The sequence below is a fragment of the Scomber japonicus genome, chromosome 13 (assembly GCF_027409825.1).
Source record: "Scomber japonicus isolate fScoJap1 chromosome 13, fScoJap1.pri, whole genome shotgun sequence".
In the NCBI taxonomy this organism is placed as follows: Eukaryota; Metazoa; Chordata; class Actinopteri; order Scombriformes; family Scombridae; genus Scomber; species Scomber japonicus.
In genome coordinates, this window is record NC_070590.1 from 17225295 (window position 1) to 17249228 (window position 23934).

The 23934-nt window shown below is 39.0% G+C and overlaps 2 protein-coding genes across 2 annotated transcripts; both read right to left on the minus strand.

Moving 5' to 3' along the window:
• Positions 1 to 1075: 1075 nt before the first annotated feature.
• Positions 1076 to 6027, minus strand: nle1 (notchless homolog 1 (Drosophila)). Its single transcript, XM_053331571.1, has 13 exons — positions 5979 to 6027; positions 5210 to 5382; positions 4572 to 4792; positions 4265 to 4344; positions 4099 to 4175; positions 3908 to 4005; positions 3500 to 3692; positions 3229 to 3364; positions 3042 to 3088; positions 2744 to 2946; positions 2448 to 2607; positions 2282 to 2352; positions 1076 to 2005 (listed from the first exon to the last, which is right to left on the minus strand). Exons 2-13 carry the CDS (start codon positions 5342 to 5344, stop codon positions 1993 to 1995), a joined length of 1434 nt encoding a protein of 477 aa, XP_053187546.1. The 5' UTR covers positions 5345 to 5382; positions 5979 to 6027; the 3' UTR covers positions 1076 to 1992.
• A 2994-nt stretch (positions 6028 to 9021) lies between these two features.
• On the minus strand, positions 9022 to 14206 carry inpp5kb (inositol polyphosphate-5-phosphatase Kb). The gene is made up of 13 exons (XM_053331094.1): positions 13986 to 14206; positions 13321 to 13425; positions 13125 to 13233; positions 12642 to 12758; positions 12042 to 12217; positions 11844 to 11955; positions 11648 to 11757; positions 11509 to 11535; positions 10011 to 10224; positions 9744 to 9881; positions 9574 to 9657; positions 9366 to 9470; positions 9022 to 9090 (listed from the first exon to the last, which is right to left on the minus strand). Exons 1-13 carry the CDS (start codon positions 14204 to 14206, stop codon positions 9022 to 9024), a joined length of 1587 nt encoding a protein of 528 aa, XP_053187069.1.
• Positions 14207 to 23934: the final 9728 nt, after the last annotated feature.

The window sequence follows — 23934 nt, forward strand, 5'->3', positions numbered from 1 at the left end:
CATTCGCTGCAGTACTTTAAATGATCAGTGCAGTGCTTAAACACATCTAGGTGTTGTAATCGCTTACTTGACTGTGCTCGTGGTGTCATCGTGCTAAAACACCCGCAGTATGTTCTTGCCTAGTCTTGGTGATGAACTTTAGATCGCTGTTCATTGTGTATTTTATGGCCGCAGCGGTCAACAAGAGCATGGCTGCATGAATCTTGATGGGGCATCTTTCCCGTTACACACCGACAGCGGCTTGCAGGCTTGCTGAGGCCACAAAAACTGGTCTAGAGTCAACACCTCTCCTGCAGATTGTGTCTGAGTGTTAATCTGATACAAAAAACCTTAAAGCACAAACTGAAGGAAAGAGTTTCATATGTAGCTAAATCTTCATGTGCAGTCTTAAACACAGGATGTAAAGAGTGTAATTTTTACGAGAAAGTAAGCTAGTTTTTAGTCATGTTCAAATGCACTCATTCTTATTGAATATTGTTTACATATGCAGATGTTGAACTAACAGGGGAAGTAGATAGTGTAAGAAGCTCACTAACAGAACAAATGACTACTAAGAAAAGTTTGGTTTTGATTGACTTAGTTGCTCCACAGAAGCCTTTAACTCCACTATGCCAAATTAGTAGAATCTTAAAGCTAATGTCCCCGATGATAGCACAACTTTATTTAAAAAAGCAACAGAATATTGTTTAATCTTTATGTCAACCATTGTGTTTCCATTACCTAAAGCACATTTTCACTGTCTAGAATATTTGTGTTTTAGCTTTGCTGCTTTTCATTAACAATGGATCAGACATCATACTGATGTCAATACTCACATTTCAGAAGATCTTGTTGGATAGACTCACAGATTAATTTGTGTTAGAAGAAAAACTGAAGTATGTTGGTATGATGTAAGAAAAAAATATTGTGCTGCAAGTATTATTTACATGATCAGATATAGAAACCTCTTACATGGTACACAACATGGTTTCAATAAACTTGTGATTAACAAATTTTGATCTGAGTGACTCTGGAAATCTGTGTCAAAACATCATATAAAAGAAACTGAACAGTAAATCTAGCCATGATGTAATATAGTAAATATTTATTTTAAATATTCACAAATCTGAAAGAAAACCAAATATAAAACAGGTTATTATAGCTGGAGTTGTGCACCTGATTTTTCCCACAGTGGGATGAGAATCAGAGTTGGTGACACTTGGCTTCACCACAGCGCCAGAAAAATCAGCAGGTTGAGGCTTTGCTGACGGCAGGACAGAGGAGATTAAAGGCTAAAGGAGCAGGGCGAGCACCATCAGCATTAACATCACAGAGGAAGGTTATTAGCTCTCCCACCTGTTGTCTTACTGCTCCACCTGTCAACTTGTTTAGTTCATGATGTAAGGCTTAAGGAAAAGGAGAGGGACACACATACTGTTGAAAAGAACATTTGGTTTCCTGATATGCTAATTAGATCCTGTTTTACTCTTAACACTTGAATGAATTCATCCTCTTTAAAATCTACATTTGGCTATGAATACATTTAAAAGTACATAACCTTGTTTGTGGCCTCGGCAAATGGGTGTGGAACTATAAGAAGGCTTTAATATGATTTCAGAAGCATGTCAGAGCCTCTGAAGTGGGCAAATCAATGCCTACATTAACAACTTTCAGTATTGGAATTTGAGTTGCAGATACTGAATTATATTTTACAGTTTAATATCCTGATGATTATAAACTGCCAATTCCCAATCCCATTCGGCTAAACACCTTTACAGTGTTATATCTGTAAAATTCCCACATGGGTTTCAAACCCGCACAGGTCATCTGCATCATGATGATATTAGAGTTCCTTGACACAATGCCATTGTTGACAGACAGTGTGATACAGCCAATTGTGGCATTATGTAGATTCTAGCCATCCTTCTTCAGCCATCAGGCTGCTTGACAGTAGAGGAATGGGTGGGACGGTACATGTGACATCCAAAGTTAGGAACAGCAACAAAGGTGTGACTATCGTCTCCATCTGGAAATATACAATACAAAGTGCCAAAGGGTTAGGTGTGAAGAAAGATCGGTATTTTAAAAGGAATAGTGTGTAAGACTTAGTGGCATCTAGTGGTGAGGTTGCAGATTGCAACCAACTGAATACTCCTCCCCTCGTCCTTCCCTTATCATTCATACTTACAGAAATTATATTCCATTTCCGCCAAGTCTGTTCCACTAAATCTTACACACTGTTCCATTACATTTTCAGAAAAACCAGCAAAAGATCAAAATGGCTGTTTGCCATCTCACTCACATTCTAAGACATTTGTCTTTCCCGCCACTAGCTACTCTTTGTCCATCAGGACTCCAGTCCACTGCATAAACCTGCAGAGATCAGAAACAAGGCAATTAGGAAAAAAACAGAATAAGTAAAGAACAACCAGGAAGCAGCACTTGTCATGAATCCTTTGACCCTTTACCTCATCAGCATGGCCAGGTAGATCCATATTAAGCTTTCCAGTCTTGACGTCCCAGACTTTCAGTGTGCTGTCGCTGCTGCCACTGACAAGCAGCCGGCTGTCTGCTGACCATGCCACTTGATACACAGATGCCACATGGCCACGTAGGGATATTAAGTACCTATAGGCACGTGGAGACAAGCAGGTAGAGACATAATTACACAGGGAGACACAAACTTTGGCTTACACTACCACCATGTGGAAAACAGCAGTATTACACACAAGTACAGACTCTCAATGTTGCTAGCCTTTCTTACTTTCCAGTGCACCCATCCCAGATTTTAATGGACTTGTCGAATGAGGCAGAGGCAAGGAGCCTGGTGTCTGGGGAGAAGAGCACTTCATTGACCAGGGCACTGTGACCTGTCATCCTTGCCAAAGGCTTCTTGTCTTCTGCAGGTTTCCATAAGAACAAGGTGAAGTCATCTGAGCCAGACACCAGACGCTCTGGGGCTGAACCCTGCAGAACGAGAACAGATGAACACAAGAGCACTGATGCATGGGAGTGTCCAAGAGAGTTACAGACCTAAACAGATCACAATAAACAGAACTTACCCTAACTTTATTGTATCTCTGCAAAGCATTCTCCTTCAACTCTTCCACTGGATGACAGAAAGAAATGCTTGTTACATGAAATCCTCCTCTTACAGAACACCTATACCAGCAAGCCTTTTTCCATAGAACAGAAAATGTATTTGTGTGAATAGCATTTCAACCCAAAAGAGAGTTACATTATCCTTACATGATCCAGTGAGGTCCTGGGGGTTGACAGTGGCAGTTGCAGGCTCAAAAGCTCCAGTTCGCAAGACGTAGTCTGTGCTGAGAGCCAGGGTGTTCACCCAGTGGGCGTGACCCTGCAGAGTCCTGCATTGGACACCCTACATCCAAAGATAGAAAAAACACAGTGATGATGTCCCCTTCCACTCACTCACCTCATTCTGTCAGTGTCTCTGCCACACACACACACACAGACACAGACACAGACACAGACACATAGACACATAGACACATACATCTTTGGCTCTCCAAACTTTGACCGTCCTGTCCTGAGAGGAAGTGTAGAGAAGTCCATCTCCTCCCCACTTCACACAGGTGACAGACTGAGTGTGTCCAGTCAGGATCTTCTCACAACGTCCCAACACGGTGTCCCAAATTCGTATTGAGCCATCTTTTGAGCTGCTGGCTAAATACCGACACTCTGGGTTGCTGAAAGGTAGAAAGATCAGACAAACTACAATCAGAACAGGATGTACAAAACTGTGTCCCAATTGAAAAATTAAGTATAAATTTACAGAAAGCCAAAGACACAGCCTCTGCTCCACTAGCTTCTGTAACTCAATTCAATCTTTCATTCCTGTTATTTCATTACAGAAGTAAAATAATGGGAAGCAATTCATAGAGAGTGATGAAATCTCATTTACAGATGCAGAGGTTCCCAGCAGAGCCAAGTGATCCACTTAGTGTGTCCTGTCAAAGTCTTCCCTATCTGTGTGCCTGTCACTGGATCCCACAGACAGATCTGCAGAAACACCACAAGAAAAAAATACATCAAATACACGAGATGTGTTCTAAAAATACAGCAGTGATCAGATGTGTGAATTTGGAGGCACACCTGACTGTTTTTGCACCCCGACGCCAGCTTCTTGCCATCAGGTGACCAGGCGATGCTCAGAACCCAATGTGTGTGTCCTTAAATAAAGCACAGCTCAGCTCCATTACTCCATCATTTGTATCTTGACGTATACAAGAGTAATGCTGACCCGCAAGGGATTTTATACCTTTGGCAGTGTGGTGAGGCGTCTCAGTCGTCAAGTCCCAAAAACGTACTGTGGTATCACCTGAACCACTGGCTAAATATCTGAAATGAACAAAGACCACCAAATTCACAAAAAATATTAATTAACACACAACTGCTAATTCCACCACTGCTTAAGCATCCTGACACTGACACCTAGTGAATGAAATAACCCTGAATACAGCATTTCTCTAATTGTAATTATATCATAAGGACTCTTGGATAAAACTGAATACAAGAAAGCCCCATGATGAACAGGCAAAGAAATGTTCTTTATCAGAGTTACTCACTTGCCAGTAGGACTGAATGAAGTTGAGATGACAGCTTCTGTGTGTCCCTGTAATGTGCTGGTACAGCGAGCCACAGCCCGGACCCTGAACACAGCCTGTGGCTGGTACACCACTGGCAGGACTTGCTCTGTTTCAACCCCAAGAGCCTTCACACAAGAGCCCAGACAGGACACCACCTCTGCCTCTCCACGCACAAAAAACGCCAGTGGCACTGGTTCCTCCTACAGTGGATAAAAGACAGAACAAGATGTATTCACTGTATTATAAAATTTAAGCTGAATACAACTTAATGAACGTACCAAAGACAGGTTAAGCAGAAACCAATACACAGCCTTTGACTTGATTACGACCAATATTTATACATTAGGAGAAACATAAACCTGCATTTGATTATTATGATACTGTTACATAATAGGGAAAAATGTGTGCACAACCACATTTAGATTCAACACACACAGTAATAATCTTAACATTGGTACAGTGCAACAATATGAAACTTTGAGACACACGTTTTCATTTTTAATCTATACACTATACATGTCAGCAAAGGCTGATTAAACAAATAAGGCTCAAACGCCTTCGAGCACAGCTTTAGCACAATTTTAATTTTTTTATGTTGCATAAAGCCTGCTAATTACCTTCTGCAGCAGTGCATTGCAGACCAGCTGGAGTTTTTCTGGGGTGATGTCAAGAGGCACATCAAAAGGTGAACCCAGAACTTCCCCCTGCTCGTCCTGGAACTGGATCAGGAGCCGCTCCACGTCTTCACTCATCTTCCTCCGTTTGCTTCAGACCCAAGACTACACAATATCTTTATATGGAAGTGAAAACACATATGAAACTTATTTATACAATTAAACAAGTTAATAACGAAGGTTTCCTGTTTGTGACTGGAAAAAGATTTGTCAAAACACGAGGCTCATTTTTGCTGATAAAACAATTCAGTCCATAATATCAAAGCGACAAGTTGATAGATAATATATCCAATGATTTTTGGAGGCTATGCCATTAAGTGAACATAGTTCACTATCAGATGTTGTCATTTCTCCGTTTTCTATTCTTCAAAGCTACATTCATAGCTAACTAGCTAGCTAACTACCTGACAGACTCTATCAATAGCACATAATTTAAACTTGTAAAACAACACAGAGCACCACAGTGAAGCCATGTTCAACGATGTTGTTCAAAATATTTCGAAGTAGTCAAAGTAAGTGTTTATCCCTGTACTGTTAGCTAGCCTGTGCCAACCTCTCAAGCTAGCTCAGCTCGCCTGCTGTTAGCCTGCGGATCTTTTCAGATTTCTTTACGTAGCTTTCACAAAACTGTGAGACAACCTTCACTTGTATACATGCTTCTCTCCCGTTATCAACGGCATAATATTAGCACATAAATATGTTAAAACTTTACCTTAAGCGAGGAGGCGATGTTTTAAAACTCCCCACGTGTGTAACACCCAAGACCCTTTAAAGAAAAGATGCTCCAACGGGCTGTAGTTGCTGCTGGCGCAAAGGATCATGGGAGAGTCAAGTGCGTAAAGGAACCGTTGAAACATGCCCATCTTCCGTTGTGTAGCATTTCCGTGTGGATGATTATTTCTGCGTTACTTTCTTACTTTCCACGTCAACTTTCAGGTATGGCAAGAGAAATCAGACAGGCTCAAATTCATGACAATCCTATCAAATGTAATGCCTCTCATAACAAAGCCGGGTATTTAAATCACAGCACTGTATCTGAGGTGGTTACTTTAGTAGCCTAATTTAAAATCTTAAATTGAAGAAGACCAAGTGTTGTGATGATGATGATGATGATTATTATTTCCTACCACCATCATCATCATCGCAATCATTTAGTCTTTGGACAAAATCCATACCTGCCTAGTTCTATCACTACCTATATGAAGTAGTAACATAATAGGTTCGGGCGGTATCACGGTATTACGGGACACCAGGATGTTTAGATCATAGACTGTATAGGTTTACGGTATTCCGTCAAAAATAGACCCCGAGGAAATCTGGAGTTTACGAGGAGCCGCTGAAGGCAGCATGAAATCCCCCCGCTTGGACCAAGTACTAACCTGCAGCAAAACTCGCTTGGACCACAGTGTGGCGCGGTCCGTATATTTGCAGGTTGAATCCGCAGTAAGTGAATAATGCAGAAGAAGTGATTCAACGTTTCAAACTTTGCTATCAACCTATAACAAAATATGAATTATTCTTGTGTTTTTATGTTTGTGGTGAATGAAACTCGCAAGATTTCTCTTTCTTTGAGCTGAAATTCATCTTGTAGCATTCAGTAATTTCATTCTTGACATGTATTCAGCTGTTTCTCTGCTGTGGTACCTGATGAACAGGTAAGACTAATATTCATTGTTTGCTGTCTTAAGTTTTGTCTTGTAACTTATCTCTAACTTACCTAAGCACTCATGTATTTTCTGCACTGCTGTTTGTGACTCAGCTTTTACATCTGTTTTTCTTTTTTTTCTTTTCAACACAAATGCCGTCATATACAGACCCTTTCCAAAAAATTAGAATATCATGGAAAAGTTGTTTAATTTCCATAATTCCATTCAAAAAGTTAAACTTTCATAGATTAGATTCAGGGCCCACAATTTAAACGATTTCAAGTATTTGTTTATTTTTACATAATTTGGGCTTCCAGCTCATAAAACCCACGAAAACAGAAAAAATACCACCTGCTGGTGAGTGGATGACTAGTTGTTTAAACTTGTTTCTCATAGATGTTACTCTTAAAACCATATAACTACTAACCTTCAATCACAGCTGACATAAGTGTAACCTCTGTCATTAGTTCAGTTGCTTGTATTGTTTGTTAGCAAATAAAATTATGACTTTTCATGTAGTTTAGAGGTGAAAACATGTTGGATTATTCCATGAGTACAATAACAAAGTAATATCGTATATATGTTAACAAACTTGACAGTCAGCCGCTCCTTCTCTGATTTAATTTGGTTTCAAACATGTTTGTGTTTTGACACATTTTAATCAGACACAAGTCCTGCTTGAATAAAAGAAGTCACTGTAATCACATATGAACCTGAAAGGCATTTCCAACACTTCTCATGTTCCTGTAAGTATTGAATTACTACAAAGAAACACACAGATCCCAAAACACATTCTGCTGATTGGATTCTATTGAAGTGTTCAACCAAATGTTCACATTTTAACTACGACATACACACATGCACACACAAAAACAAACAACAATTTTTTTTTAATAACAATCATCAGGTTTACATTGGAGTAGAGAAGACATTACATATTGCACTAATGCAAGAAACTACAGCTAATAAGTTAAAGGACCAGTGTGTAGGATTTAGTGGTATCAGTGAGGCTGCAGTTTGCAACCAACTGACCCCCCCCCCCCCCCTTCCAAGTGTGTAGGAAAAATACAAAATGCGCTCTCTAAAGCCAGTGTTTGGTTTGTCTGTTCTGGGCGACTGTAAAAACATGGCAGTGTAGAAGGAGACCTGCTCAGTCTGTAGATAGGTTATAAAAGGCAAAGACAACAATTCTCATTTTCTGCCAATCCGTTCTGCTAGATGCCACTAAATTCTACAGAGTGCACCTTTAAGAGATAGATAAATAATTACTTTAAATCTTTATATCATCCATATATATTCAAAATATAATCTTGATAATCATGATGATCATGATTCTGTTTAATGTCTTAGAGTCTGTTGTGATACACATTAGACTTATCATCACATATAAATCACATACCTTTTTATAAAGAAAACACTTCAGTGTAAAGGTCCACATCAACATCTATACCTAACATTAAACGCTCTGAGAATAATTAATGTGTAAATTATATTTAAAATTGTTGTCATATCTTTATCATTACACTCTCAGAGTCTTGGGTACAATAATTGGTGCAAATAATCCAGGAAGAAGGTTCATAACTTTACTAGGTGCATCTCTCTGTCTTAATATGGTACAGATGAAGTAAAATAGCTTCATCAACATACTGTGTTTTCTTTACAACAGTTCCTGATGTTTGTCAGATTTTTTCTACTTGTACAAACTTCTGCACTGGCACTAATGTAGGCCAAATCAAAAACTACTGAAACTAGGAGCATATTGACGTGCAGTTGTCATGGCCACTCTTTTCAAAAACATATTTTTTGTGTTAAAGCCACTGCACAGTTTGGCATTTTTATTCCTGTATTTCCTCTAAGCTTGTTGGCTCCTCGTTACAGAGTAGAGAAAGTGCTCTAGAAAGAGTGGATCTGACTTGAGGTGAACATGAAAGCAAAGTTGGAAACAACACATTGGTGTTTCCAGGCCACGTGATGCTACCATTTTCTCAACTGAGTCAGCAGTAGACGAGTAGATGATGGATCAGATGTTGGGTCATTTTAAAATCTGAATGACTTCTATGAGAATTTACAAGGAGGGGAATTAGATGTGTCACCGGAGTGTATGTGTTCTTAATTGTTGAGCCCGTTTACGTTGTCAGGAACGAGGCCTTCCATGACGGCACGCTTTGACTCCAGGATCTGCAAGATTGAAATAAGGTGCCATGTTGCTTTGCATGAAGAGTTTTAGCAGAACAATCCATACATCTATATTTGGTGCTCATGACAGTTCAGTAAATGTGTGATCATGACAGACAAATGCAATGGCAAATGTAAGGTTATAATATAATAATTTAATTATTTATGTCATGTCCTATGTAGTAGTTATCACTGATTCAGCAGGCACCATATCGCCACAAAATGATGTTAAATATAGTATAATATGTAAACTACTGGAGTAGTGGAGGTACACTCACCTGGAAGTTAGCACTGAGGCCAATGATGCTTTGCATGTTTGTGCTGTAGTAACCCAAAACATACTGTCCACCTAGCAGAGGGATCTCATCCTTATCCACAGATAGCTGCAAACACATGCATATAAATGAAGCGTGCGTTCATATACTGTAGTGTCTGTAGTTTAAAGTGGTTTTCAAACTTGAAACAAATACCTAACTTGCACTTTACCTGTATGACTTCATTGATCTCTGGCAGCTCGTTCTCTCTAACCCAAACAAAGGTTTGATAGTCAGACGCACTCTTGAATCCCACCTGCAGGACAACAATGCCATGAGTTAAATTCTGTGTTGTATTTTATTATTTTACTATTGTGTTTTTATTTACGTCGGTTGCAGTACCTTGTACAGGCCAATCCAGTCCCATGTAGAGGACATGAAGTCCTCCTGGACGGTGTAGGTCAGAAGTGCATCGTGATCGGCGCTCCATACACCCACAGGAGACACGTGCACCATTGGTGTGTCAAAGTGCTTCCTCAGCTGTGAGACAGTCAAGAGGAAAAAAACCCTCCACATTATTAGAAGGAAAGATGCACACTTAGATTTGTTGATTAACACCTGAGAAGCACAACACAAAGTGCTAGAGTCCGACAGTGACCCTGCCCTTACCTCCACACTGAAGGTAGCAATGACAGGCTTGTGGTCACTGACACCGTAGCTCATGTCACTGGTGTATTTATCCTGGCTGACAAGGATTGGGTACTCATCCTGTCCGTCATCAGTAGAAGTTGATGCCGTCTCATCATCATCTTCTGATGGCAGAGTTTTGGGTTTGATACGCCAGAGGATCCGATCTGTCCAGGCTGGCTTCCTCTTCTTACCACTGAGCAAAGCAAAAGCAAGCATTGTTATCTTTTGAGAATTGAATATAACGTTTTGTTTTCAATGCTTACCTTTTCTGCCACATTTCTTTATAACTTGCGATTCATTTTCTTACATAAACATGTTGGAAACAATGCTGTTAAAGAATACAAACTACACATATTCACACATACAGGGACATGCAGTACTATCCCTACATTGAGGCATGCTGTGAAGAAATGATGCATATCATGGACGCACAGTGCTCACAGGAGTGGGAAATACCATTTTTGGCATGGTTTTACAGCTTATGTATACACACATACATTATGCAAGTACAAACAGTACAGTGCTTTGGGTGCAGGAGGGAGTTGTCTCAGGTCTAATGACTCTAATCTGTCACTAAACAGGTGGGTGTTAGGGTTGACCCTCAAATGACTTTTGATGACCACATTTATTCCAAAACCCTTTCCACCATCTCAAAAACATCTCTAAAGTCCGCCCCTCTCTAACCCTGTCAGAAGCCTGTTCCTCTGGCCCCCCAGTGCTAAGCTCCACACCATAGGGGATTGAGCCCTATACCTTGTTGCACCATGCTTGTGAAGCAGCTTCCCTAACCATCTGAGGGCAGCACAATCTCTTTTTTTTAAAAGACCTCAAAACCTTTCTATTCAAGAAAGCTGTGTGCTCTATGTTATTAATACTGTAGCACTTTGAGTTTTACTATGAATGAAAAGTACTGATCATGTCTATCATTCTCTGATATTAACTAAACTGTCTATGTCTTGTCAGTGTCTCCAGTTATTTTGCTACTGTAGGTTATATGTACAGTATATAACCCCATATGTGTCCTTCACTTATTTCTAAAGGCCAAATCTATGGAGACACCCACCTTGGTGGGTCTAGCTCCCTGTGCCAGGCCCCCAACCAGACAGACAGCAGCCCCCAGGTGAGGGAGGTGAGCAGGAAGAGGAGGGTGGTGCTGCAGCGCTGCAGGGGTCTGGGTCTGTACATGGTTAGGGGCAGCTCCACAGTGCTCTTTCTGAGAGAGACACATACATGGCGCTATTGTCAGGACTTTGTACGACTCACAAAAAGAGCTGCTCCCAATTTCATCTAGACAAGGTTTTTATTGCTTTAGTTCTCTGTTTGTCTTCCAGATGATGTTTAGAGTGTCTCAGGGGTTATATGTGTCGTTTCAACTAAAGATATGGTGGCAGAAGTTTTGGGGAAAAGGATTGTGAGGTGACTATAGAAATAAGGGAATGTGGGGCATGCAACATAAAAAGCAAAGAGTGCTTCTTACTTAAAACCCAACCATGTCTTCGGATTGCTTCGCAAAATTCAAATGGAAACAAGAGCACAGATGAAGGTTGGGTGCATGTTTGGGAAATGTGTTCAGTCTCTTAATCTGAAAGTTGCATTTTATTTGTAGTGTATGTTACCTGGTATCATAGGTGTCAGAGTTTCGATCAAACTTGTAGGTGGGTTTAAAGTTTAGTGGCCCTTCTTCAAATTCCTGCAGGAAAGGTTCCTTCTTCTTCATTGTGATGAGCTGTGGGAATATGAAATAAATTAGCAAGGATTAGCATTAGAACATTTCATTATGTGTGTGTGTGTGTGCTCATTTTGACATATCACCTGGTCTTTGGACCACAGCAAATTCAGGCGGTCACTGTTGATGGATGAGCGCAGGAAGTGCAAACCATGGTCTGCGATACGGAAGTTCAAGTCGCCAAAACAGAACGCCACCCTGTGAGAGAGGGGCGGAGCTTCAGTGCATATGTTTCACACTGCATATGAGTGCGTATGTGTTTGCATTCATGTAGGTTTACTGACTTGTGGTCACGGACTTGTGGGGTGTCAAAGATGTCAAAGTTTTGTGCCTCCAGGATATACTCAAACTCATCAACGCGCTGCAGAGCGTAGTTCATGTGAGCTGCTAGGTGGCAGTTGAGGAAGCACACCATGTGGCCGTAGAAGGAAAAACGCGCCGACACTCCTCCTTTATTCCCCTGACAGAGATAAACATAATGTGAGGTAAAAAATAGAGGAATTGATTTCGTCACAGTTAGTGTGTGAGAGTTGGCTTGTGCAGTGCTTCCAAGAAACCTTGAAAAATATTTATAGGTATTGCCCCCCCCTTCCCTTAACCAAGGTGAAAAAGTTTGATCATCACTCAAAAAGATAATTTTTTTTCTGTAACTTGAATTATGTTTCAGTCTGTCTTTTTGCCCCATTGTACCTCTTTACCAGTTTTACCACTGAGTCTTCTTTGTTTGTGATCACTCTGTCAAAGCTGTTGCACATTTCACTAGACACAAACAAAAGGCCTTTCATAACATGTTAGCATCTGATACCAATGGGATTCCTGGTGTCCAGAGTTTCATCGTGCTTTCTTCGAGGTTCTAACCAGTGCTCCCATTGTAATGTACCTACCCAGTAGCCAAAGATGCCAGTACGAGTGTAGGTTGTCTGGATGTTTCGGATGTAGGGGAGGTGAATTTGTTTGGCGAAAACCAACAGCAGCAAACCCTGCATCCTCACAGATGTGATCTACAGATGGAGAGAGGTTTTAGTATTTTTTATGTGATTTGTAAAGTTTTACTGTACTTTTTGTACTCGTACAAAATGTTTGTAAACAATATTGAAAAGATGATTTTTAAGCCTAGCTCCATGGATTTATATAATTTTCTTTTCTTTACAGTAGCCTTTCGGACACTATGATTTAATACCAGCAGTTTTCACATCCACATAACCACAAATATACACTACCAGTCAAAGGTTTACACTTCCTCATTCAAGGGAAGTTTGAATGTGTGTTTAAACTTTTGGCTGGTACTGGCTGGCTGTACAATATATCACTTGTAATTATACCTGTACGCATTGTACTGTTTCCCTTCTCTGTTTGTCCTCTCTCACCTTGACGAATTCTCTGGGTGCCAGTGTGTCCATGAAAATGTGGCTCCAGGAGTCCTCCACTAACAGGTCTGAGATGAACCTCACTGGTGCAGCATTCACCTCCTGCAGGCTGACATACACCAACACAAATAAATAGCAAACAGCTCACTTTACATCCTATTTTAAATCTGAGTGTCTATATTTTTTTATTTCTCACCCAATCACATAGAGGTCTGCGGGGGGCTGGACATCCAGTTGCAGCAAAGACGTGACGTCTTCAGGAGGCTCTGCTGTGGCCACATTCCAGGTCACTATGTGCAACCTGTCAGTGTGTTTAGTAAAGACAAGAGTTGACTAAAGTGATGGAAAAAGAGACAATATTAAGACTATACATTATATTCATCCCTAAGCTTGAATTACATGAGACTGACTTATTGTATTATTTTGTTATAATAATGACTATACTAATACTAATACTGTAATTACACTAATACTACAAATAATACTGGGAAAAAAAAAAAAATTTAATCGTGGTCAATTGCACGCCATTTTATTTCTATATCTTATAATGCACAATACAGTATTCAACAGCTTGTTTTGTCTGCAGAACATAACATAAAACATAAATAAACATAAAAAAGCAAAAATTCAACACATGCTAATAACATATTTGCTTTTTCAATATCTACACTTTAAAAATATTATAGGGTTAACTGGGAACTAGTGGAAGTAAAGAAACAAGTGTCAAACTGTAAAGAAAAGAGAAAAGAAATCCCGTCAGACTTTGCACTCATAACAACATTTACAACATTAACTGGAGTTTGAGTTTGAGTTGATAAATGAGTATTTGTGTGTAGCTATATGTTTAGATATGTATTAAACCTGAATGCATCTGTGGGAATATAGCGTCCACAGAGCTGGAAGGCCTCATCCAGTGTGCGGGACACCTCTTCACTGGCTTCATCATCAGAGCTCATATCCTCTATGCAGGTGAGCAGCTGGGACAGACGCTGGCGAAGGAGCATCTTGGACCTTGAGCCCTGAGATGCTGAGCTGCTCATGCTGTCTGAGCGCTGCCGTGGGCTGTCTGTAAATGGGTCCATCTTTGGAGTTTAGATTGATAAAAGGTCTTTCTGGAGTATATGAACTTCCTTACCTGTCTGTCCTGACAGTCAAGAAGGTTGTATATACATCTACTCTAATCAAAAGTCCAGCAAGGACAAACAAAGCAAAATCCAGTGGAAGAACTGCTTTTAGCCTCTCCTCAGACTTTGGTTGGTTCTATTACATTCATTTGATGTAATAGGGCTCTGCTCTGCTCAGGCCAGTTGAAGTAACAAGAAGTGATTCCTTGTCAGTCAAATCTCTCCTCATGTCCTTCAGGCAGCTTCCGTTTTAGGTCTTCTAAACCGGCCACGATGAAAAGGGACGAAAGCACAGGTTGAAGAGTGTCTGTGCTGGTGTAGTCCTCTCTGTGGCGGAGTCCTCTGTGGTCATGAATCGGTGGAGCGACGACTGACAAAGCAGTGGGGTTGACTCAGGAATGTGGGCAAGAATGAGCCAGATTGGGAGGGTAATCGCTGGCAGGAGACAGACATGTGAATGTGTGGATGTGTTTTTCTGTGAGTGTGTGCAGTTACAGAGAGTAGAAGAGGAGGTGTAGAGGCTGATCCCTTCGTCTTTGTGAGTGTTGTTGCAAGACTTGGGTAACCCTTCAGATCCCTAAGAGGTTTACTCTCTATCGGCAGAGTTCACTGAACAATGCATGTAACGCAGTTGTGCATTAGTGACGGGACAATAGCATTAGCTTCTTTCAGCCTCAATCTCTCCTCATATAGGTGAAAGGTTATCTTTCTAAATCCAGGGAGAGGTGGGAGGGGTTAAATGCAGTTTTATAAGCTCTGGCACAGATGTTTTTGCTTTTTTGAAAGAGTGAAAATAATTTGATTTAACAAGTGTTGCAGCACAGTTAATAGTGGACAATTGCATAATGGATTTGGAAGTGCACAATACATGAAGCAATCAGCCACTCTGATGCATTTTGCCCAATATGTTTTGAAACAGGAAGTGATTCAAAACAGTTCTAAACCATGACTGTAGTGGAATCATATTTTCACAATTTCATTAATAATAATAATGTCATGATATTATGATTAAGTAGCCTTCTGACTGGAAAATGCTACATTTGAAACAGTAGAAACTGCAGGATAAATGGTCTCTTGACACTTGCTTCTATAATTTAGAGATCCTGAACTTTAACATTACAGTAAACAAATTCCCAACATATGGATGGAATACATACACATATATATTTTCTAAGCAGATTCATGGCACCGCATTTTTTTGGGAAAACTTTGGGTGACATTATAAAGTAAGAGGGATGGAAATTACCTAATTAAACTGAAGAACTAGAAGAAAATAAATGACCCTTATAAAATAAAAATGCTAATCTTAGTGCCCTGCCACTTCACCTCACTGTATCACATGTGGAGACTTAGGGCACATTCTTTCGCCTGAAGAAGTGTTAAGTGGATAACCGAGAGGGTTGGCTGGTCCAGTGAGAAATGTTGAATGGAAGACTATTTAAGTTTCATCACAGAGCCCTGCAAAGACTCATACCAACAGCCTCAAAGCTACTTATGACGGTTGTGCAATTGAAATACTGAACAGGAGGGTTATATTCTTTTTCTGGAGACTCTGTGTTTCTGCATACACGTTTTTCTGCCTGTAATCTGTGCTTTCATCACCATTTTGCCTCACGTGTTTTTTCTTACTCTTGCAAAACCAGAACACAAAGAGAAAAAGGTCTGTAAGGGATCCTTGTCTTACCTGCACTTGTTTCTCCCACCACTTTGAAATGTTCCAGTGCTCATATTCTCCCCTGTGGACACAGATAAATACACCCCTAAACAAAGTGTAAAAAAAAAGAAAAGGAAAACACAAATGTGTGCGTCTATTACAGTCAGTTTACCGAGAGCACAGACCTAGAGCCCAGTAAAACAGACAGAGCCAAACCTGACAGGGATGCCTGAAAGTCATTTCTGAAATGGCTTTGTAATCATGTCTAATCATGGTTAGCTTCAGCCACGTTAAAGTGACAGTACCCTGAAGGTCACATGTGAAAACAGAAACAAGAACCATGTATAAAAAATGGTTAATTCTTGCATATTTCATATTCACAAAGTGAATATCTTGTAATGGGGTCATTTACTCAACAAACCTAAAAGTCTTATTACAGCCAATATAAATAGACAACATGACATTTCAGATTGTGGTTGTGGTTGGCCCATTTTTGAAACAAAAGCAGAAAAGCAGCAACTTCCGTTTTTGCTCCATAAACAAAATGATTGTAAGCTACTTTCAAAACATGACTTTGCATCTATCTTAACATATATCTTATAACATCTATCTTATGCAACAATCTACTTAATCAAATCTTCTGAATCATCACATAAACATTTTATTGCAATGATTAATATATATCTGCTAAGTCACTGAGTATAATTAAATGCTACCATCTTTTATACAAAAACAACAAAACAGTATTTTTTGATTTGTTTTGGTCTCCACCATCTCCTGAGGGAAATATGTGAATCTTCAGTTGCTAAATGCTCCACTGTGGCCACTAGCTAGTTGCTAACATTGTCTGTCTACCTTTTGTTGTAGGATATGTAGAGTATAGAGGCTTAATCATGGCTTTAAATAAAACAGTAAAGTTACAGGTCGTAAAACGTTAAAAGACACAAAAATGCTCTGTATAGGTGAAGAGATACAGAGTATCTGTGGGCTGATCACATGGATCATCACTACGGGAGACTTTCACTTTACATGTGGTCATTTGATCCAGTGGTGATATAAAAAATATTGATTAGTGCAGCTTTATCACATCACATTTCTTTCTACACCTGACTCGTCCTAAATTTAGTGCTACAAAATCCTGAAATAAATGACTGACCTTATGGAGACCAATTGTTTGGTCCCGTGCTGAACAGGTTTTCATCTCTACAATATATAATTAACCTAACACACACTCAGGCACACACACACACAGGCTAATTAAGAGATTGGAGGCATGAATGGAGGGGTTGTGGAAGTGGAATATAGATAAAACGAATAACTCTTAAAATATCCCTACGAGACTTTTCCTAAAACCAGTATCACACAAATATGTTTTAAGACTTTTTAAATAATGCAAAGGTCCTGCCATTGTGATGAAATTGAACCTATTAAGTTAAATATTTATTAGCCTCTGGTTAGATACCCCAGAGCTAAACACTGAATTCTTCTGCCTTGTTGTAACGCTACCTGTATTTGTGTTGAGAGCCTCACCTGCCCAAAAAGTCAGGAACAAAGAAATCGCTTTTACACCCTGACACCACTGCATGCTTTTAGACATCTCATGACAATATCAGTTACAACTTGATAGTAACTGATCATGTCATGGATGCTCGTAGTACCTCTGACAGCAACTGCAGCATATGTTAGTCCATTTTGAGACAGTAAGGTGTACAGCTTCAAGTTTGAATGTAATTAGTTCTTTTCTTTTTAGAGTACCTGCTGAAAACAGAAACACCACCGTCTATTCAGTACAGTACCTGTCTCCGTGCGTCTTTCTTGTGGTGTCTGGAAAAAGCTGCAGACCCCCTGTGCGCAGATGACGGAGATCTTCAAAGGGGAGTTGAGAGACTGGACCTGCTTTCCTGCGGTGAGTCCCGTTGTTGAACTGTTTGTTCTCTTTTTGGTTCCCCCACTTTGTTCTCAGCTGTTGCCCTTCTGGGTGCAAGGTCCTGCACACAACCTGCTCTGGACTTTAAGCATAACATCGGATCAAGCTATTATCCCAGGTTTGTTAAGGACTCAGTGAGAAAGTATTATCTTATTTATGAATGGACATGTCTGTTTATTGAATGTCACCATGACGCATGGTATTTGTTGCACTAAAGCCCTCTTTGTATGTTCATAAATAATCCTTCACTTTCTTAATAGTATGGAATGTATGGGTCTTATTTCAATTTAAATACAATGAGATGTGTAGTTTCTCTTAAAGAGCTGACTCTGTGCCAAGATGGGGAATGATGAATAGGCTATATTGTCTGTCAGTCTGAGGTTTTTTTTTAACATGAAAAGATTCTAAAGTTTGTCCGATGGGCAATAATTCTAAACTAAAAGTGTCTGCTAAGAACTAATTGTTAAATATTCAATAAGTAAATTTAGAATTGCTCATGAGTATAGATCAAACAATATTAATCCCAGTTTTGAATCTTTTCCTCAGGCTACCAGATTGATCAGTCTGTCAGTTGCCTATTTATAGACAGCAAAGTTCAGCAGTTTGGGAAATGTTTGGAAATTGCTTTCCTTTCCTACAGAGTTATAAATAGATCAATGCAACTCGTAAGGCTACAGCCAGGAGAGAGCAATATAACTTAGCTTAAAGACGAGAGGCAGGGGGAAACGGCTAGCTTGGCTCTGTGCAGAGGGACAGCAATTTTAAAGGTAGGTTACACGTTTTACATTGTTTGCTTCAGAAGAAAGAAAGAAGAAATCATTGCTCCCAACTAATACAAAGTCCAGCACATGTTGAAAAACCCAAATGTACCTTTTTACACTTCAATTTTTCTAAGGATTAAATGTACAGATTTGTTCATAAAGGCACTTATAAGTGATTTTTTTAACCTTCAGACAGAGCCATGCTAGATGTTTTGCTCCTGTTTCCAGTTTTTATGCTAAGATAAAATTACCAGCTGCAGTAATGTTTAACATAAAGATATGAGAGTGGAATATCAATCTTCTCATCAACCAAGCAAATAAATATATTTCTCCCAATTTTGAGAGATCCTTTAAAGGGACATTCTGGTATTTTTCTATTTTCCCATAATTTTAGTCAATGTAACCAATATAATATAACCAATAGGGGCAAACATTTCCTGTTTTTACTTTTGTTGTCATATATTTATAATAACAATCTTCAGTGGCAAAAACAAGCATTTTTATTTCACGTACTTTGACCAAGGATTACACTGCAGCCAGCTGAAGTGCTCTCGCTCAATACTGGCCCAGTTCCCAAATATTTCCCCCCATTAGTCACTTGGACCCAAAATGATGGGAAAATAAAATCCAGATTATAAAAAAATCCAGAATTTCCCTTTAAAAAAAAAAAAAAAAAAGAGACAGTAATATTAAGATTTATTTTCTTAATGACATATGAACACTGACAAGTATTATTTTATTTTAAGAGTAGAAGTTGCACCGAAGTCCCTTGTTGTCTTTTTTTGTAACTGGTTGGTTGTTTTGGTGTCATAGGTGGATCAGTAAACTGGCTGTCTATATTGGTGGGAGTGGGGAAACCCAATCAATTGGTGAGTAATCAAACACCTGTCAAGATTAATTATGTGTCCCTTTCCCTCACCATGCATTTCAATGGCATTTTTTGTTACAATTACTTTTCATGCAGTTCAGACGGTCCATAAGAAACATCAAATAAAAATCATTATTAGTTTTTTTCAGGAGTCAGTATTGTTTTTGTTCTGTTTTTGAGTTCTACAAGGAATTTTAATTTTAATTTAAAAAAGCTGTGGCAAATGGTTTTTATGCTTAAGCTAAATTAACCTCATGAAGGTTTGGGTGTTTGAGAGGGAATCGTCTGAACTACATTCAACGTGTGCAGTGTTAACAGTATTGCACACAATGTCTAGTGGTTCTCTACTCTTTACTTCTTCTGTGTCATTATCAACATTTAAAGTCATTTTGCTGACCAAAGCCTGATTAATTTTACCTACAGTGTGTGTGTGTGTATATGTGTGTGTGATGGTTGCTCTCTGCCAAAGTGTCTTTCTTGATCTTACTACTGGGTGAGCTGAATACATATTCAAATTATACACATTGTGGCTTTAACGCACCTTTATGAATTACGATATTCGTTCCAGTATCCCTAAGGTCACTCATAGATAACATTTGAATGGGTTGTCAGAACTTTAAGCATTTTGAATAATGACTTAATATGTCAAAACCTTTCTGCAAATAGAAGCATGACTTTTAAAATGAAAAAGAAATCTGTGACAAATCATTTTACCATTTATCTTCATTCCTGCCAAGAAGGTGTATTTGTTATTATAGATGTGGTGTGAAGAGCATTACAACAAAAAGAAATCACATTAGAACTTTTGTACAGTTGCTTTGCTTCTTTTTATTCATATCTTTATGTCTCCAATGTACAGTAGTGTTATTGGAAGATAAGATGACAAAAAGGCACAAATTCACAATAAAAGAAAGAAAAACAGGAGACAAGTTAACAGGAGTGAGAGAGAGAGAGTAAGAGAGAGACAGAGAGAGATTTAACGCTTTAAAAACATTTGGGGATTGTGGACTCATTTGGTTTCATATTCTGATTATAAATTGAGGAATCTAACAACAGATATCTATGAGATTGTCTCTGTTAAACCATGTTCTCTCACATGTTTGTATGGTATCTTCAGGCTCTTTAAATGGACCTATGTTTTTAAACAACTGCATCTAATCATCTTTGCTTTTTGATTCTGTGTAGCTGTAAACTCCAACCCTCCAGCACCTGGCTGAAGTTGCTCCTAAACGTAGAATCATTTGCCCCCTATCACTAACCACAGGAGGACAAAATTCAGCTCGTACTGAAGGCTCCACTTTGGGCCGACACCATCAGCCAATTATGTGGATCAGTGAACTGACCCAAGCTGCCATTTTAGGCTCCTTTTCAGTGAGAGAAGCGAGTGTTGTTCAGAGACTGACAACAGAGGTACAACAACATTAAGAACAAAAATATATATTTATACACTGTCCTGCCAATGAGAAGTGGTCCCTGTCAGGGAGGGACGTGAGAGCGAGAGGAAATAGTGAGGAAAAACAGGGTTTTTGCTTTGCTTTTAATTTTTTCCCCCCTCCAACTCAGAACAACAAAGACACCACAACTTAGAGCTTCACTGCTTTCAGGATATTTGACTGGCACCATATTGAAGAAACATCTACAGATATAGCTTTGCTGGAACTTCCTAAAATCTGCAGCAAAATCATCCATAACAATACAGAAGAACACGTTTTTTAATATGTTAATTTATTTTACATTCAGTACCTCCTGTGAGAGCAAATTGGTCGTCGTGGTTGGTGTAATGCTGAAGATTTAGCGAGGCAATGAGAGGATCAAGTGTTGAGAGGGTGTGCTGCAGGTTTGGCAGGACAGTCTGATCTATATATATGTGTTCATCTACATTAATTTATTTACTATTTACAAAGTCAATACATATACAGTACATCCACAAATCTCCATGGTTCAGTTGGTAGCCCCATCACAGACAGCAAGTGAGATGCTTGATGGACACAGAGAGAGGTGGAGGGGTCTGACATCCACAGTCAGTGTTTTATTTTCAAGAGGACGCAACAGAAAATGTCTCGCAAAGGACGGGTTTATAAACGTAATCAGACAGGTATATTAAAAAGACGTGGATCAAAAAAAATGTCACAAGATGGGAAAATGTCACTGCTGATGAAATTATAATGGAAGTTTGAACTATTATGCTTGAGTGCTTGCCTTTTAATGCCAAGAACAGTTTTACTACCCTTTTTTACACCTTAAAGCCAACAACACAAGTTTAGATTCTGATTTATTTGCTACTGTGCTTGAGCTTATAAGGCAGATCATATAAAAGAGGCAAATGACTGCACAATGATGCTGCTTTTATAAAAATCCAGTCAAATCATGTATGAGATCATTTAAGTTCTATGCTTCTGTGTTAAACGTCATGAAACAAAAACACAGATAGCTGACTCTGGCTGGATGACTCTACGTATTTTTGTTCTAAGATTGACCAAGTTCAATGAATGAGCTGCAGTAGAATGGACTTTGTCTTTAATACTAGTGTGCATGAATGTCACTGCAGGAATTCATCTGCATTTTTATTTCAAATTGACGCCAAAGTGGTTATGTGATTGTCACGGTAATGCGACTGTAATTGTTGTATGAGCGATAACAAATAAATATATGATTAATTTTATTATTAATTATTAGTGCTGTAACTGTAATTCTGCTCCAGACTGACCTAAGTAATTACGGGGAAGCTACAGTTGCTACTCAGGTCACATCAGTAAAGTGTAAATATGAGGCCAATACTTTCTTTTAATAAGAAACTGTGACACGGTTTTTGTAATTGCTAATGGAAAGCCCTTCAGAGGACCAGATAATCAGACTGAATAATACGTTTTACCAATATTTTACACAAGTATCATTATGTTTTATAATAGTATTATTTAAAATAATATCATTTCATTTGATTTGATTTTTATTATTTTATTAATTGCAATTATATTTTTGGATGTCCTATCGTATGAAATGGTGGTTCTTCCTTTTTTCTACTCTACCAATTAGTACAATCAACAAAGCTATGCTTAATTTATTGCATATTCGGAAAAAATCTGAAATTGAAACCTTAAAATAAATTAATATTGATTAAAATGTCTACTTTTTGATGTCCTATATGCAAAAATCTAGATATAGATCTCTTATGAATTGAATCCCTGTACTATAAGTGTTAAGACATCAAGGATAACTCTAATTGTCTAGTAGTTGTGTGGGGCAGTTTTTGGCCATATTTTTGTCATCCAACTCTATTCATTTGTGGTGATATAAATCAGCATGATGGTACAGCATTGGCCTTCTGACATTATCTGTTGCTTGCTCTAATAAGTTGTTAATACAGATACAGAAGAAAGGTCAACAGAGGATGGAAAAGAGGATAATATATGTAACTGAGGACAAACGAGGCCAAACAGCCGTCAACAAGAGGAAGAAGGAACACAAGTAGCTCCTTTACTTCCTCTTCTCATTACCCAGCCAGCATTAGAGCTCTTCACAGACACGCAACTATACATCACTCATTTACATTCATGCATATACTGAAAAACCACACCATCACAAATAACAGACTTCAGATTCCAGCTCATTCAAATACAGACACAGTAAAACCAGCATTTCATAAATAATGAATCAACAACTTAACCATCCTCGACTGTCAGCTTGGGCTCTGCTTTACTGAAACTGTTCTCAAGACAGGAATAAACAGTAGAGTAAGATAGATTTGTAATGATAAAGAAGAGGCCAACGTGTCATGGTAGTTATTGCTATCGCTGGATAAGACCATTTATCCACTGGAGGTGAGGGAATGGGTGTCAGGGCAAGAATTGGAGCAGATCTCATGAAGTTTGACTTTTTAAGAGCAGTTTATCTATCTACAGTGAGATGGGGGGGGGGGTAATCCATGATGGCTGCCATTGTTAAGTTCACGGCCATGATAACTAGGTTTGCAACTGAGAGGATGTGATGAATGTAAAAGAAAAAAAAAGAACAACAGTCTGACACTCATTTGTATCTGTCCTAGTTGTCTACTGTGTATGTTTCATTGCAGCTTAACACATGTTCTCTCAATTCTTGTAGACTATTTCTCTGCCTGTGTATGTATGTGCGTGTATTATTGTATAATTGAATTCAGAAGTGAGTTTTAATTCACTTTCATGAAACCCATTTGAACAGACTGATGATCTGGTGAATGGAAAATAAATAAAAAATAGGACGAGATTCTACACACACACACGCACACACACACACACACACAGTAGCACGCATACACAGAGCAGCAGAAAAGCCAATCACAGCCTCAACATATTAAGGGAGATATTAGGGGAGACAAACCCACCTAGCTGGTAGATCAGGAGTAGAGCAGAGACAACATAACAATCTCAACCTTGCAGCTGCTGTTTGTAGACTTGCAGATCGATTTGAACAACAAAAAGAAACACTGCAGTAGTATGACAC

Coding starts and splice junctions, on each gene's coding strand:
- nle1 (XM_053331571.1), bottom strand. CDS start 5,344: ATGAGTGAAGACGTGGAGCGGCTCCTGATCCAGTTCCAGGACGAGCAG. Junction 3,089..3,228: donor CCAGGACCTCACTGGATCAT/GTAAGGATAATG, acceptor TCTGTCATCCAG/TGGAAGAGTTGAAGGAGAAT. Junction 2,608..2,743: donor TGGGATGGGTGCACTGGAAA/GTAAGAAAGGCT, acceptor ACGTGCCTATAG/GTACTTAATATCCCTACGTG.
- inpp5kb (XM_053331094.1), bottom strand. CDS start 14,206: ATGGACCCATTTACAGACAGCCCACGGCAGCGCTCAGACAGCATGAGC. Junction 13,426..13,985: donor ATTCCCACAGATGCATTCAG/GTTTAATACATA, acceptor ACACACTGACAG/GTTGCACATAGTGACCTGGA. Junction 11,758..11,843: donor TGCTGTGGTCCAAAGACCAG/GTGATATGTCAA, acceptor ATATTCCCACAG/CTCATCACAATGAAGAAGAA.